Raw genomic sequence first — 14388 nt, 5'->3', positions numbered from 1 at the left:
AAAAACAAACTCATCAGAGCACTGCTGTTGGGTTTTTATTTTTTACGGGTGTCAGAGGAGGGAGAAGAAAGAAAGAAAAAGGTCAGGTGTAAGAAGGCCACAGCTGGGCAATGGATTCACTGTGTCTTGTTGTCCTGCAATCTGGGGTGTACTTCCCCATCCATATTCCCTGGATCTTTCTTATGGATGAAACAAACTGGAGCGGGAGTAGGGGAGGGGGGGGTTAGAACAGAAAAACTGATAAACTGAAGTTGTGTGGGCAAGCAATGAACCACATTTAGGCAACTTTAAAAAATAAATAGATAAAATAAATAAATTCGTCGCCAAAGGATAGCATTCAAATTACAATCTATGAGTGTTTTCAAGTTACTTAAGCCTTTAAACTGTGCTCATTCTTGGGGATAAAAGGAAACTACATTTGTATCACTGAGCACAAGAAGGTAGCCTACTTAATTATTTCTCAGCACAAAAATACATAGTTTTCTTTTTCTGATCAAACTGTGCACTGAATCACCTACACCTGAAGAACAGGTGGGATTAACCTCATTTTGATCATAGGTAAGGAGCTATTCTCATGCTGGAGAACCTCTGCGATACTGGTGCAAGTGTGGATGGGGAACAGCAGTGGGCTGAGGTGTGAGCTGGAATTTATATCAGTGACGGAGATTTACTAGGGTATTCTGTGCAGCTGTGGTTGCCGCAGTACCAGTGTGGTGAAGCGGATGGATTATTTTCCTAGTAAGCAGGAGATCCAGTTTTGAATCCCACTGCTGGTTATAAATTTTAATTCACTGCTTCTACCTACATCATTATTGTAAATCTATAACTGTTCTAGCAAAAGAAGAAAATTCTGGAAACTTGATCAGATTTTTTGATTCACTATTAGGAGAACAAGGGCATAAGAAATAGAAACAAGCGAGAGTACTACAAGTGCATGAAACATCAGTTTTCAAAATTCTGGATTAAGCAGAGACATCGTGTCATCTCCTCTCCCCCATTGTAAGTGAATTTGCTGTCTCATTAGGGATTTCATTTCTGTTTACATCTCTTGAGTTATCTGATTTTAACAACCTTATTCTGCCACCTATTTGCGGAGCAAAATAACTGATGATGGTCGAATTAGAGAGGATATAAAATGTAGACTGGCAATGGCAAGGAAAGCGTTTCTGAAGAAGAGAAATTTGTTAACATTGAGTATTGATTTAAGTGTCAGGAAGCCGTTTCTGAAAGTATTTGTATGGAGTGTAGCCATGTATGGAAGTGAAACATGGATGATAAATAGTTTAGACAAGAAGAGAATAGATGCTTTCGAAATGTGATGCTACAGAAGAATGCTGAAGATTAGATGGGTAGATCACATAACTAATGAGGAGGTATTGAATAGGATTGGGGAGAAGAGAAGTTTGTGGCACAACTTGACTAGAAGAAGGGATCGGTTGGTAGGGCATGTTCTGAGGCATCAGGGGATCACCAATTTAGTACTGGAGGGCAGCGTGTAGGGTAAAAATTGTAGAGGGAGACCAAGAGATGAATACACTAAGCAGATTCAGAAGGATGTAGGGTGCAGTAGGTACTGGGAGATGAAGAAGCTTGCACAGGATAGAGTAGCATGGAGAGCAGCATCAAACCAGTCTCAGGACTGAAGACCACAACAACAAGAACAACAACAACAACAACATTTTGCCACTTGATTGCCAACACAACATGACGGGACTTCAGACACATGACTGTTGTGGTAATCATATAAAAGACTGTTAAAGCGTTTCAAAATGTGAGCTAGTTTTAGGTATTCTTATTATCACATAAAACTGTTGTGACAGTTTCACATTTTGAAGAAGTGACATTTTCAAATTTTGAAGAGCCCCTCTCAAACCAGCACATATCAGTGGCTACTTATTCCAATTATTGATATCTATCTATCTCCCGCTGAAGAAGCTTTTAAAAATTCAGTGAACTATAGAATCTACCTAATGGGGTTCTATTTCAGATTATAAATTGTTGAACTTCAGCAATACGGAAGTTTTGTGCTACGATCTGTACTTATTCAATTGTAAGATGAGGTTTTTTCCCAAATTCGTCATTTAAAAATACGGGGTCATCTTATATTTTCAGATTAAACTTTTAGTGCAGAGGTTAACATTTTTACATATATTGGTCATATTACATTTACAAATGGAGTTTTGCCTCTTGAGGTCAGGTGCTGACTTATTTTGAAGAATTCGGAAAGGCAGGACTGGACAAATAAAACTCACGTTCGAAGAGGGTCAAGATTTCCCAAAATGTCGAACTGCTCGATACAACATCGATGTTGCACGAACAAACGTGATATTCGACTCGTGTGGTGCTAGTGCAAGATATTTGAGAAACTATGAACTAGCCACAACAATCTATTGCTCTGCGTAAAAAATGGACAAATTTGTGAAACACGGGAGGAAATAGCACTGTAGAAACTGTGGGAGGTCACGATCAGCTCACACCTGACAGCTAGCGATCAGCTGATTGTGAAACGTCAGCTGGACAAGGAGCACTGGGCAATTGATTGCTATTTGCTGAGATGCAGACAATTCGTGCAATGAATTTTTCTTTGCTTCTTAGTTTTATTCTGTTGTTGACAGAAACTACGGTTAATACTGACTGCTTAATTGAATATTATTTTTTTTCTTTTACTATGTCATATATACGCCACACTGCATGTCATCGAATTCAATTGTGCACGCAGTCTTCTTCCATATACGGACACGATATCGGTTCGCTAGTGTGTCAGTTCAAACGTATGCAAGTGACACCGAATTAGCGCTGCTACACGGGCAGTTGACTCGATGCAAATGGCCAAAGACCAAGAATCCGACATGGAGCTTCGTGATTGTCCGGGTGATGCTGCATCGTACTTACAGCTCAAGCACGAACTTCCAGCCTCAGATTTTTATTGTGACGTATCTCGAGGCAAAAACAGCCCGTTTGTGCCAGCATCGCTCCACAGACAAGTATTTCAAACTATGCATAGCCTGTGCCACCCTGGAGTTAAGGTGAAGGTGAAATGAGTCTGCAGCCTTTACATCTAACCCGGAGAGGAGATGAAATTCCGACAGTTGGTCCGCATGTGTACAGTGTCAGTGTATGCACACTCATCAGTACGCAGCTTCCCCAACACAACAGCACAACAGTAACACATACACACTGACACGGTCAGACCATCCCCCCCCCCCCCCCCCGAAGGGCAACATTACTTACTAACAGTCATGGACAGATTTACACATTGGCCAGAAGTGATTCCAGTTGATAAAATCTCCATCGTAACTCTAGTGGCCCTATTTATGTCACAGTGGGTTGAATGTTTTGGATGCTGCTCCACATAAATGTGTACAACGGGCAACAAATCGAATCCGATCTACTAACCAAAATGAGCAACTTCTGCGGGGCAGTTCGTCACTCTATTGCGGCTACCATCCTCCCAGTAATAGCAGGGTAGCACGGGTGCACCGTTACGTAAGGTGGCCGTAATCTGCCACGAGCCCAACTGGACGTCAGCCTCGATACTACTTCTGCCGGAGCTTCGGACAAAGTGCGAGCCAGACCTGGAAGCGTCACCGGCTCGAGCAGTGTACGGTGAAACCTTACGCCTACCGGGCGAGTTTGTCGATTCGAGTGCCGTACCAAAAGGTGGAACAGACTCGCTGCATTTCACTCGCAGCCTAAGAGAGAGAATCCCACAAAGCCACCCAGGAGCAGCATCTCCACATAGTGAGCACCAAACTTTTGTACATAAGGAATTAAGCAGATGTACACATGTGGTGCTACGCAGGGACAGAGTGCGGCCAGTGTTCACGCCTCTGTATGCAGGCCCACATCGAGTTGTCACCGGAGGTGAAAAAACATTCGAGATCACGGCCAATGGGAAATGAAACGCTGTCTCTACAAACCGTGTCGAGACAGAACAACTTGCCGGTATCCACCCCCGCCCTACCCAGCTCCGTCTCTCGACTGTTGCAGTGCAGCCACCTCCAGAGCCCCGGCGACAACGCCTGCTCGGGAAACGCGTTCTGGTTGCAGTGAGCACTTTCCAGTGAAGTATACGGATGACACAGAAGATGATGCCCCATTCGCCAGTGGGTGGCTGCGTAGAGACTGCAGGAGGTCACAATCGGCTCACGCCTAACGGTGAGCTACCAGCTACCCAATTGGAAAAAATCAGATGCGAGGAGCACTGCCCATTGACTGTTCTTTGCTGAGGTGCAGATGTCCTGCGAAGAGAACTTTTCTTCGCTTCGTACTTTTTTACTTTTGCTCAGTTGTTGATAGAGACTGTTTGTTTAATACGGATTGTGCTTAATTGAAGATTCATTTTTCCCCCCTTTCTTTCACTATGTTAAATGTACGCCAATGTGTCTTTAGAAATAAAGTGTCGCGTTTAATTGTGCATGCAGTATTCTTCCATATATAGACACAATATTGATTCACTGGTCTCGCACTTCAAATTGACTCCAGTGACAGCACTAAATTCTATCATCTTACACACTCTTGTTATATTTGAACACTTTCGATATAAAAGTTTTCATACATGTGTGGATATCGTGAACAAACATTAATGCTGCCAATTAAGTAAAGGTAACATTCAAAAGTGGAAATGTTGTCCTTCAAAAAACACCATTTGATTCTGAACTCAGATTGATATTTTATTTGATTACGAGAAACTGGAAAGACTTTAATGAATTACTAAATGGGTTGCAAACGATAAATTCAATTGGTGTTTATGTATTAGAATACAGGGTAAAAATCTTACCAGTGTTTAATAAGCTTGAGAGCTGGACGGTGACACTCAGATGAAACAAGAAGTAAAATTAATCCACACTGAAATGTCTAACAAATGATATAAACAGACTAACTGTTTTCACGAGAATAAATTACAGCGACAAGATCCGTTGTGGCAACAGTACCAATAGATGTCACTAATTGCGGGATGGAGCAGAAATTCAAGAATTGCACTGAATTGTGATGCAAGCTTTTATTTATGGATTAATTGCTGTTATTACATAGGACTTGCACCCTAAAAGATACTGCAGTCAGCATTTCAAAGCTGCTTAGGCACAGAACTACAAGAAGTTTAGCTGAGAACTATAGTCTGATCTACAAACAATGGCGGTTCGCCTGTGTCGAGGCACGGATGGGGACTGCACTGTGAAGATACCGAGCGACAGTTGCAGTATGCGCATGTGCAAGCTTTCTGCTCGAAGAAAGCTTACATCCTGCACATTATGTCTCTCGCTCACCTTTGAAGAACGGATCACTTAACACAACTCGCAACAAGGGGAATCGAAATTTACTAAACAATTCGCTACGACCACATTTAATGCTCGCATTAGCTATACCATTCACAGCACAGCACTCAGAACATACTGAAAGCTCGTTAGCTGTCGGAGCATACGTGACGTAGGTGCGCAGAGAAAGCCTAAATTCGACTAACGTCGTTCGTGACTCCAACTATAGGATGAGTGCGGGGAAGGAAGTAGTGAGTGGACAGCAAATTACATACTACCAACCGTGGGAATCTATACTGCATACTTTGTCTTTTTAGGAACATCAAACCATGTTTAAAATGCAGTTTGTAGGAATCCATTCATTGTACAAATAACTCTAAAATTAGACAAATACTCAATAATAGTATTCATTTCTGCAGGAGACTGTAAAAGTCTCAATACGGCCCAGTGGCGTACCTACGTGGTTAGTGCTGCACTGTCGTTCACACTCACCGCGACGTATGAAGAATGAAAGGAGGTGTGTCAGCTGCTGGCTCTAAGGTGCCAATGAGAGAGTGGCGGGCAGATGGTATGTTCGGAAACAAGACACACTGTAATATTCTCACATCAGTAGAACGTAATCAGATACGCATTTCGATAAAAACGGTTGTGTTCTCTCGTCTCACGGTATCCGTAACCCCAGAAACGGCAACATATTCAAAAGAAACGATGCAAGATAGGAATGGATGGTGTTGTTCACGAGCCAACTGACGATGAGTAAGCAGAGACATATATATGGCTACATGCTCATTTTTGTGATTTTGGCTTAAAGCATGCTGTACCCATGAATCAGATTTTTGAACCTTCCCCACTCCCTGTAAATGTCACATAATGGTAGAGTGATCACATTTGACCACATTTACCAGTTCTAAAGTACGCTGCCGCGTATCACAGTGGATTAACGCATTTAAACTATCTCCATCAAATCTCTAAGGTCTTCCTGAACATGGAGAGTCACTAATGTTAAAACAATCATCCTCAAAATGAGAAAACCATTTTCTTGCCATGCTCTGTGCAACGGCATTATCCCCATACAATGATTCTGGCTGCCTCCACTGCTGTCACCCCTCTATTGAGCTCAAACAGAAGAATACGTAGGAATGTTCTGATTTCTAGTGTTCACAGTTCCACTATCTATCACCAAATGATAGAATGGCTATATGTAAACTCAAATAGCAATAGTCACTTACAAATAAAAAATGACAATCGATAAATAAGCCCATACCAACTGAGATACCAACACACAAAACAAAACCATACAAACTAATGTACCAGCCTAATACTTGGTGCATTCAGTGAGTAACTTTTTTGTTGCTTGAACTGCCAATGAACACACAGTCCCCAAAACCCACACTATCTCTCACCTGGTATGTACCAATTTTGTTGGCAGTGTCACCGTTGGCAGCCACACGGTCGGCACCCACGACGACAGCCGAGATGGAACGCACCTTCATCAGAGCGGCAACCATGCTGTCACACACCAACGTCGCCGGGATCTGCTCGTGTACAAGTTCGTATGCTGTGAGGCGGGCACCCTGGTTGTACGGGCGAGTTTCGGTGCAGTATACGTGGTCTGTTGGGGAAACAAGAGAAACAATGTAAAATATATCCTCAGTCGATGTAGATCAACTGCATTTCTTGTTAGCCAACTCAGCTGACTGTTGAATATGATAAGCAGTTATTCAAAACTTGTATCTAAATTATGCTTTACACGTACCCCCATGTAACATTATTTTTGTTTTACATCCAACTATATAGTACTATTTTCTTTTTGCATCCAAGTGGGACTTTTAAGTTGAAGTTACACCAAACTGTGGGACAATCAAACCTCTCCTGATAACCCTAAAAATACAAAACACATACAGCACACTATTTTTCTGTCAATTTTCAAGTCCCCATAAACACATTTGAATGTTAAATTAATGGCCCAACTGCCTTTCGCGTAACTTATTCCTAGACAATGTAGTCAATGAGATACAATATAATCTGAGCATAACTGTAATTTTAGCATAAAGTGCTGCAATTTCTATACATTTATTAAATGCTTCAAGCTGATGAAAGAACAGAGCACCACAATCTAGTGACTCCAACCAAACATTTTAATCTAGAAAACAGAGTACTGCACAAATAAACTTTGAAATACATTCCTTTCACCATAATTTTTGTACTCTAGTTATTCTTTATGCCATATCTTTATTTCCATACCTATTTATTTCTCAGTTATCATGGAACTATATGACAATTACTCAGTTATGAAATGGGTCACTATCTGTAGCAGGACATAGATTACAAATCATAGAAAAAAAATATCAGAACTAAAATGCAGCGTCATGGTCTGAACTAAATAACTAGGAAGAACTGTTTTACAGAATAAGAGTAAAAAGTATGCCACATGTACACATTTTCAAACTGAAACTTTGTTATTTATTGCCCAGATTTTTCCATGACTTGGATTTGAAGCTTATTGAAAATGGAACCTGCAGACTAATATAAATGCACACACTTTTATACAACAGTTAAGCAAGAGTTACCCAAGTACAAACCGTTTCTGTCACGTGTTCATCTCTTTAGGTACTGCATGTAGTGAGATGGTTAAGTTAGCAATTAAAGAGACTTTAAAATAGGTCCAGTTTAAGTTTGTGAACTGGCATTGCAAATATTTCTGAGTTGTCTAGCTAAGAATGTTTTTATGGAATACCATAACACCCCTGAAGAGGATAACACATACTCTCTTATCCTCACATTTTGCCTCCTCTTAGAGTGTCGTTACAATACCAAGGAGAAAAATTGCTTAAGAAGCCTATAAAATTATGGGACAAATTGGCTGGCCAAGTGTACTTCCAAGGGAGAAATTATTACTACTGCCAAGAGACACACAAAAAATTGTAAATATGTCATCTTATTGATTAATTATTCGACAAAAGCTACTTTATAGTAGTATTTCATTCCACCAGACTAGATTCATGCATTGCACATCATAAGCAATATCTGTATTACACAAAACACACATACTTCCAACATTAAGTTGCTTACAGTGCATTTTGTTGTATTTTATGCACGTATGGTTTTTCAGTTCTTTTTACAAGTGACGATATCTAGTGTATCCCGATGACAATATTTTGTAATGTTGATGTAATCACATGATTTACATATACATATATGTAACCAGCATATGGATTTTCTTTTTGTAAAATATATGCAGTTGTCATTGCCAATTGGTGTACATGCAAAGATTACTTTCGGTACACATCATAGAATATATACAGTATAATGCTGCTTCTAACATGTATTATCTCTGTTAGCAGAAAAAAGAAATGTGTTTTCACTGGAGTATACTAGCAAAATGTTCAATGATTTTTTTTTTTAGTGAGCAGTTCGTTTTAATAATGTCAGCATGGATGAAGATTTCTTGGGTCTCCAACCAGGTGGTAGCATTGATATCTTCTCGCGACATTTCGGGAAGTGTCATCTTCTGGCGAAGATGGGTAGTGTGACACTTCCCGAAACGTCACGAGAAGATATCAATGCTACCACCCGGGTGAAGATGGGTAGTATGACACTTCCCGAAACATCGCGAGATATCAGCGCTACCACCCGGTTAGAGACCCGAGAAATTTTCATCAATAGTTTACGCCGGGAAAGCCTACAGCCACATATAATGTCAGCATGCTCCGTTGTATATGTGAAAAATGTATTTCTTTCTTCCAAAATATTTAGTGAGCTATCTTTTTTCAGCAATATGTAGGACTGACAGGCATTGTATTGTGTCACTGGTTGGGTGGTATGTTGTTCTAAGTGTGTACTGAATAAAGAGAGGTTCATGCCACTTACACAGATATGTTCTTCAAATCGTGATTTGAAATTTCATTCAGTTTTTCCAGTGTAAATTTTTATAGTTACTTATATGTTAAAATGCGATAACTGTGGGAAAATGTTCATAGGACAAAATTTCACGACAAGATTTAAAGAACATCTGGATGTAACTGACACGAGACTGTCTTCGTTTAGTACACCTTCAAAATAACAAAATCATGCAACCAGTGCCAACACAGTGACTACCAGTCTTACATACTGCTGAAAAAGGCAACTTACTCAATATCTTGAAAGAAATAAAAATTTTCACATATATAACGAAACATGCTGGCATTATTATAAATGAACTGAAAAATCTAAAAATTCGTCAAAAATTTTTCTAGTACACCTCAACAAAAACACATTTCTTTTTTCTGCTAACAGAGACAATACATATTAGACCTAGTATTATATATGTTCTATGAAGTACACTGAAAGCAATCTTTGCATGTACACCAACTGGCAATGACAACTGCATATATTTCATAAGAAATTCCATATTGTGATTACATATATCTATATACAGTCAAGTAACAATATTATGAAAAGGATAGTTGCTTCTTACCATATAGCAGAGATAATGAGTTGCAGATAGGCATAACAAAAAGACTGTCAGAAAGTGGGCTTTCGGCCAATAAGGCCTTTGATGAAAATAAACAAACACACACACACACACACACACACACACACAAAACCACAGTCTCTGGCCGCTTGGCCAGACTGGCTCCAGCAGTTAGAGAGTGTGTGTGTGTGTGTGTGTGTGTGTGTGTGTGTGTGTGTGTTTGTGTTTTCGATGAAGGCCTTTTTGGCCAAAAGCTCACATTCTGACAATATTTTTGCTGTGCCTACATGCGACTCAGCGTCTCCACTATGTGGTGAGTGGCAACTACCCTTCTCATAATATCATTACGTTCCATCCTGGATTTTCCATTGTTATATACAACCAAGTAACAGTACGATTACATGAACATCACGAAGGGAAATGAAATGAGCATATGGCATCATCGGCTGGGAGGCCTCATCCAGGGAAGTTCGGCCACCAAGTGCAAGTCACATTTCAGTCGACGCCACACCGGGTGACTTGCGCGCTGGGGATGAGGATGAAATGCTGACGAGAGCAACACAACACCCAGTCCCTGAGACAAGAAAATCTCCAACAAGGTCAGGAATCGAACCTGGGCCCACTTGCACGGGAGGCAAGCACGTTACCACCCTGCTAAGCAGGTGGACATCATGATGGAGAATATCACATATAAGGCAAATTTAATAACAAAGAACTTAAAAATGATATGCATAAACCACTAAAATCTGCACTGTAAGTACCTCGTAAGACGTAAGACTGTATTGCTTTTGTGTAATACAGATAGTACTGATGATGGGCAATGTCCAAACGTAGTCCTGTGAAATAAAATACAATGGAGATTTTGTTGGACAGCTATATATTATAATATGCCATTCTTACAATTTCTACAAGCTGTGGAGCTCCACATGCACAAGCCATATAAAATTACAAAAATTGTCTTAATTATTGGGGATGTTAGTTCCTTCCTCTGGGAAGAAAAAGAGGAACAGAATGGGGAAATAAACCAATTGAGAGTCCAAGATAAAGTAACCAGTGGAACAATGCTCCTATTGTAGCACAAAAGAGGCAAATATGCTCCTGTTTAAAAGACTGACTGGAAAGTGGGGTACCAGCTGCCTCTTTCTACATTCCTCCGAGCCCTTAAAATTTTTCCCAAATATCTTGGCGTGCGAACATATTTGTGCTCTTTCTAACATGCAACTCACTTCTCACTCCCACGAGCTAAACTTCCCTAACCGTAACTCACTCACAACCACTAGTCCATTGTCTAAGTCGCTCATACCCATCCACTTCTACTCGCCCATTCTCTCTCAGTCAGTCAGCCGAACTCATTCTCACTACAACTTTGTGGCTCTCCAACTATCATTGTCACAGTTTCCTTTGTTCTGTTCTACTAGTACCGTTTCCTCTCACTGCCAATGACTCGCTTTTCCTTGTCATCATTGTCATATTCTCTGTCTCTCATTACCACTGGCTGTCATATGCTTCCACTTTCTCTGTCCCTTTATTCCTCTCCCACTGGCATTGTCTACTTCACTCTTTTCCTAACACTGTCAGCTATGTTCCACTGCCACTGTTTCTCTTTCTTTCTCTCATACTGCCACTGCCTCCTTCGCTCTTTCTATACCACAACCACTGTCTACTACCTTCTGGTATTTGTTACTTTTTGATCTCTTTCCCACTGCCACTGTCTCCTCCTCTTTGAGCATAAGAAGCACACACGTTTGCATGCCACAAGTTGGGGGGAAATTTTTAGAGGTGCTGAGGAAGGTAGAATGAGGCAGCTGGTATCTCTTTTTCAGGCAGAGTCTTTTAAACATGAGCATATTTGCCTTTTTGGTGCTCAGATAGGGGCACTTTTATGCTACCCCTTCTTTTCCCCGACACAGAAGGACATGTCACTCATATCTAAAGAACTTTATGGATCAGTGAAATTTATCTGACCAGCAGACTTTACGTGCACAGAAGTTTTGCATGTGCTTCAGTACAACAACATGGGGTTCCCAGAACCCTTATGATAACAACAGAGACATTTTACAAGATATTTATCCGATCTATATTACTTTATAAACTACATTTTTAGCCATATTTTACATGTACAAGTAGGGTAACTTTGAGCCACTGTATCTTGGAAACAGGAAAAGATACCAAGAAAATTTCTAAGATTGTTCAACGTTGGGCTCTTAGGAATATATTGCAAGGATTTTACTCATTTCCTGTGCATAGCTCTCTCGAAATCCATGATCTGTTTTGGTACGAAAAAATAGTAACAAAAATCCTTTTTTTGTGGGTTTCTAAGGAGCCGTTTGTGAGCTAATGGTGCCTCCTTAAGACCGTTAGACGCCAACTGCAGGCCACGTGGAAAAAGAACCAACCAATTTGCTAATTTTGCCTATGCAGGAACTAGTGTGTACTATTCCTACTTTGACTTGTACTGTAGAATAGTGACACTAAGAGGATCCTTCTGCTGCATATACAAATGGTCTCTTGCCCAAGGGGTATCAAAAACACTTGCTCCCCACCTATCCATCAGCAACAGAACCCAAGGTACGAGCCCCAGATCTCCCCATTTTCATGTGCCGTTTTGGAACATTTTAGGTAGCACATCCTGTTGCATGCATATCAGTAATAATATGAAAACGAGAGATTTTCTGCTCTCCACAGGGGAGGAACACGTTGCAGACATGCACATTGAAAATAAGCTATCAGACCAAGCACATCAGAGCCCTGTCATATCTGGATGCTACGGCCTGACTACCACCGTGCCTGAGGTGAGCAGAAATGTCGCTGAGGTGGATAGTGGGGATATGGAAGAGGGATGGGGAGAGGGGAGTGACAGCACGATAGGAATGTGCGGAGATGCTAGTGCTGCCAGTGGGAATGGGGAGAGATGTGGTAGGGACCGGAAAGGCTGCTGTGTGTGTGTGTGTGTGTGTGTGTGTGTGTGTGTGTGTGTGTGTGTGTGAGAGGGGGGGGGGGGGGCGGAAGGAGAGAAACAGTGGTAACAGAGAAAGTGATAGACGGGCGGATGATAGAGACTAGCTGAGACTGAGGTCAGGGGGGTTACAGGAACAAGGATATATTATTGCAGGGAAGTCCCAATCTACGCATTTCAGAAAAGCTCGGGTAAGTGGAAGAATCCAGATGGCATAGGCCCTACTAAAGTGAAGCACATCATAATGGGATGGCACACTCGGTAATTGGGAGGTCCAGTTGCCTCTTGCCCCTGCCACATCCCTCCACAATCCTACAGGCAGTACTACCATCTTCCCCCACCCCTACCCCACTAACTCTCCCCCCCTTCTCTCGTTTCACCTCCTCTGTTTCCCCACTACCCACAATAGCACAGTTCACTGCCCCCCTCAGATGCAGTCGCATACGAGGCCCTGTGCCTAGAGATGATAGTGACTGTTTCTGCAAGTTGTACTCGTGTGAATGTGCACAAGTTTTCTTCTTGTGATGAAGGACTTAAAATGAAAGCTGAATATTTTAGCAGCTTTTTCATTGCACCTGTGTGTGACTCATTAGTTCCTCTATGTGGTGAGCAGAAATCTGCTCTTCCCATATTACAGGCTGGGGAAAATTAGAAATGAAGTTCAGGGCATTCAAACCCACAGATGAAAAAGGACAACCTGTTGAGTTGCTTATTCTCACCATGTTTTCATTTTACTAAGGATACACCTTCAAATCATTTCCATGAAGTTAAAAGAAATAGGACACTCAGAAATCAAAGAGAATGGTGTAGTGTTCAATTTATCAAAAAAATTTGGACTGGAAACACTACATATGTTGCGTTCAAGAGATCATTTCTTTTTATATTTGTATCTCATCCAGTGAACGAGTGCTCTAGTTGTGCCGCATCTCGTACACACGAATACTATAGCAATCGTGCACTCAGTTTAAGAAAAAGAGCACAAATATAATGAAAGTGATTGTACAAACTATTACACATCCTTCACAAATTCACACTTCTACTGGAGAGAGAGCTATCCTACCGAGCTTGCCTATGGCGTGCAGCGCCCGGATGATGCCGAGGGCCGTGCCGTAGCCCGCAGTGGCCAGCGAACCCGTGTTGCAGTGCGTCAGCACCCGCAGCTTGTCCGAGCTCCCGCACACCTGTGCCGAAACCACCGCCTGTGCTCCCAGCTCGCCGATGCGTCGGTTGTCCGAGATGTCGCGAGCCAGCATCGCCTCGATAGCGTCGACAAACCTGCAGTGGTTCACCCAAACCACTTTAAAAAGGAAAATACGGTTGCACAGCATAGTTAAAAATAATTGAGTCCACTGTCTCGATTTACAAATGGTGAAACTAAAGCCGCAAACAAACAAAACTAATAACTTTATGCACATTCTGCTCACTGTTGCCACAGTTGTCAACAGTTTAAGGTGTACACAAGTCGTCACCTCGGCTGCCGTTAGTGGTGCATATGCGAGGAGGGGCGAAGAGCAGTCCTCAGGAGTGGAGTATCGCGTGATACTCCAACCGACGGTGTCATTCAACTGCGTCAGTCTGTATCTCGCTAATTGGGGTGCGCATACAAAATTTACTGTCAATTTTGTGTTATTTTAGCTACAGTGAGGATACTTAGCTACAATAGCATTCAGTATGGGGGACACAATATAAACATTATAAGTGTTACATTAAGAAGCGACAGCGAC

General features: G+C 41.5%; 1 protein-coding gene across 2 annotated transcripts in view; it reads right to left on the bottom strand.

The window, feature by feature from the left end:
• The window catches only part of LOC126109902 (methylthioribose-1-phosphate isomerase), a 69334-nt gene that overhangs the window by 34628 nt on the left and 20318 nt on the right, over nucleotides 1-14388 (bottom strand). For both annotated transcript variants that reach the window (XM_049914993.1, XM_049914992.1), the window contains exons 3-4: nucleotides 13725-13939; nucleotides 6659-6867 (exon numbers count right to left, since the gene is read on the bottom strand). In XM_049914993.1, coding sequence (XP_049770950.1) covers nucleotides 6659-6867; nucleotides 13725-13939 — 424 coding nt within the window. The remainder of the gene's footprint in view (nucleotides 1-6658; nucleotides 6868-13724; nucleotides 13940-14388) is intronic.

This window comes from Schistocerca cancellata, chromosome 12 (genome assembly GCF_023864275.1).
Source record: "Schistocerca cancellata isolate TAMUIC-IGC-003103 chromosome 12, iqSchCanc2.1, whole genome shotgun sequence".
NCBI lineage: Eukaryota > Metazoa > Arthropoda > Insecta > Orthoptera > Acrididae > Schistocerca > Schistocerca cancellata.
The sequence above is the reverse complement of the archived record's forward strand: the minus strand, read 5'-3'. Positions and strand labels throughout refer to the sequence as shown.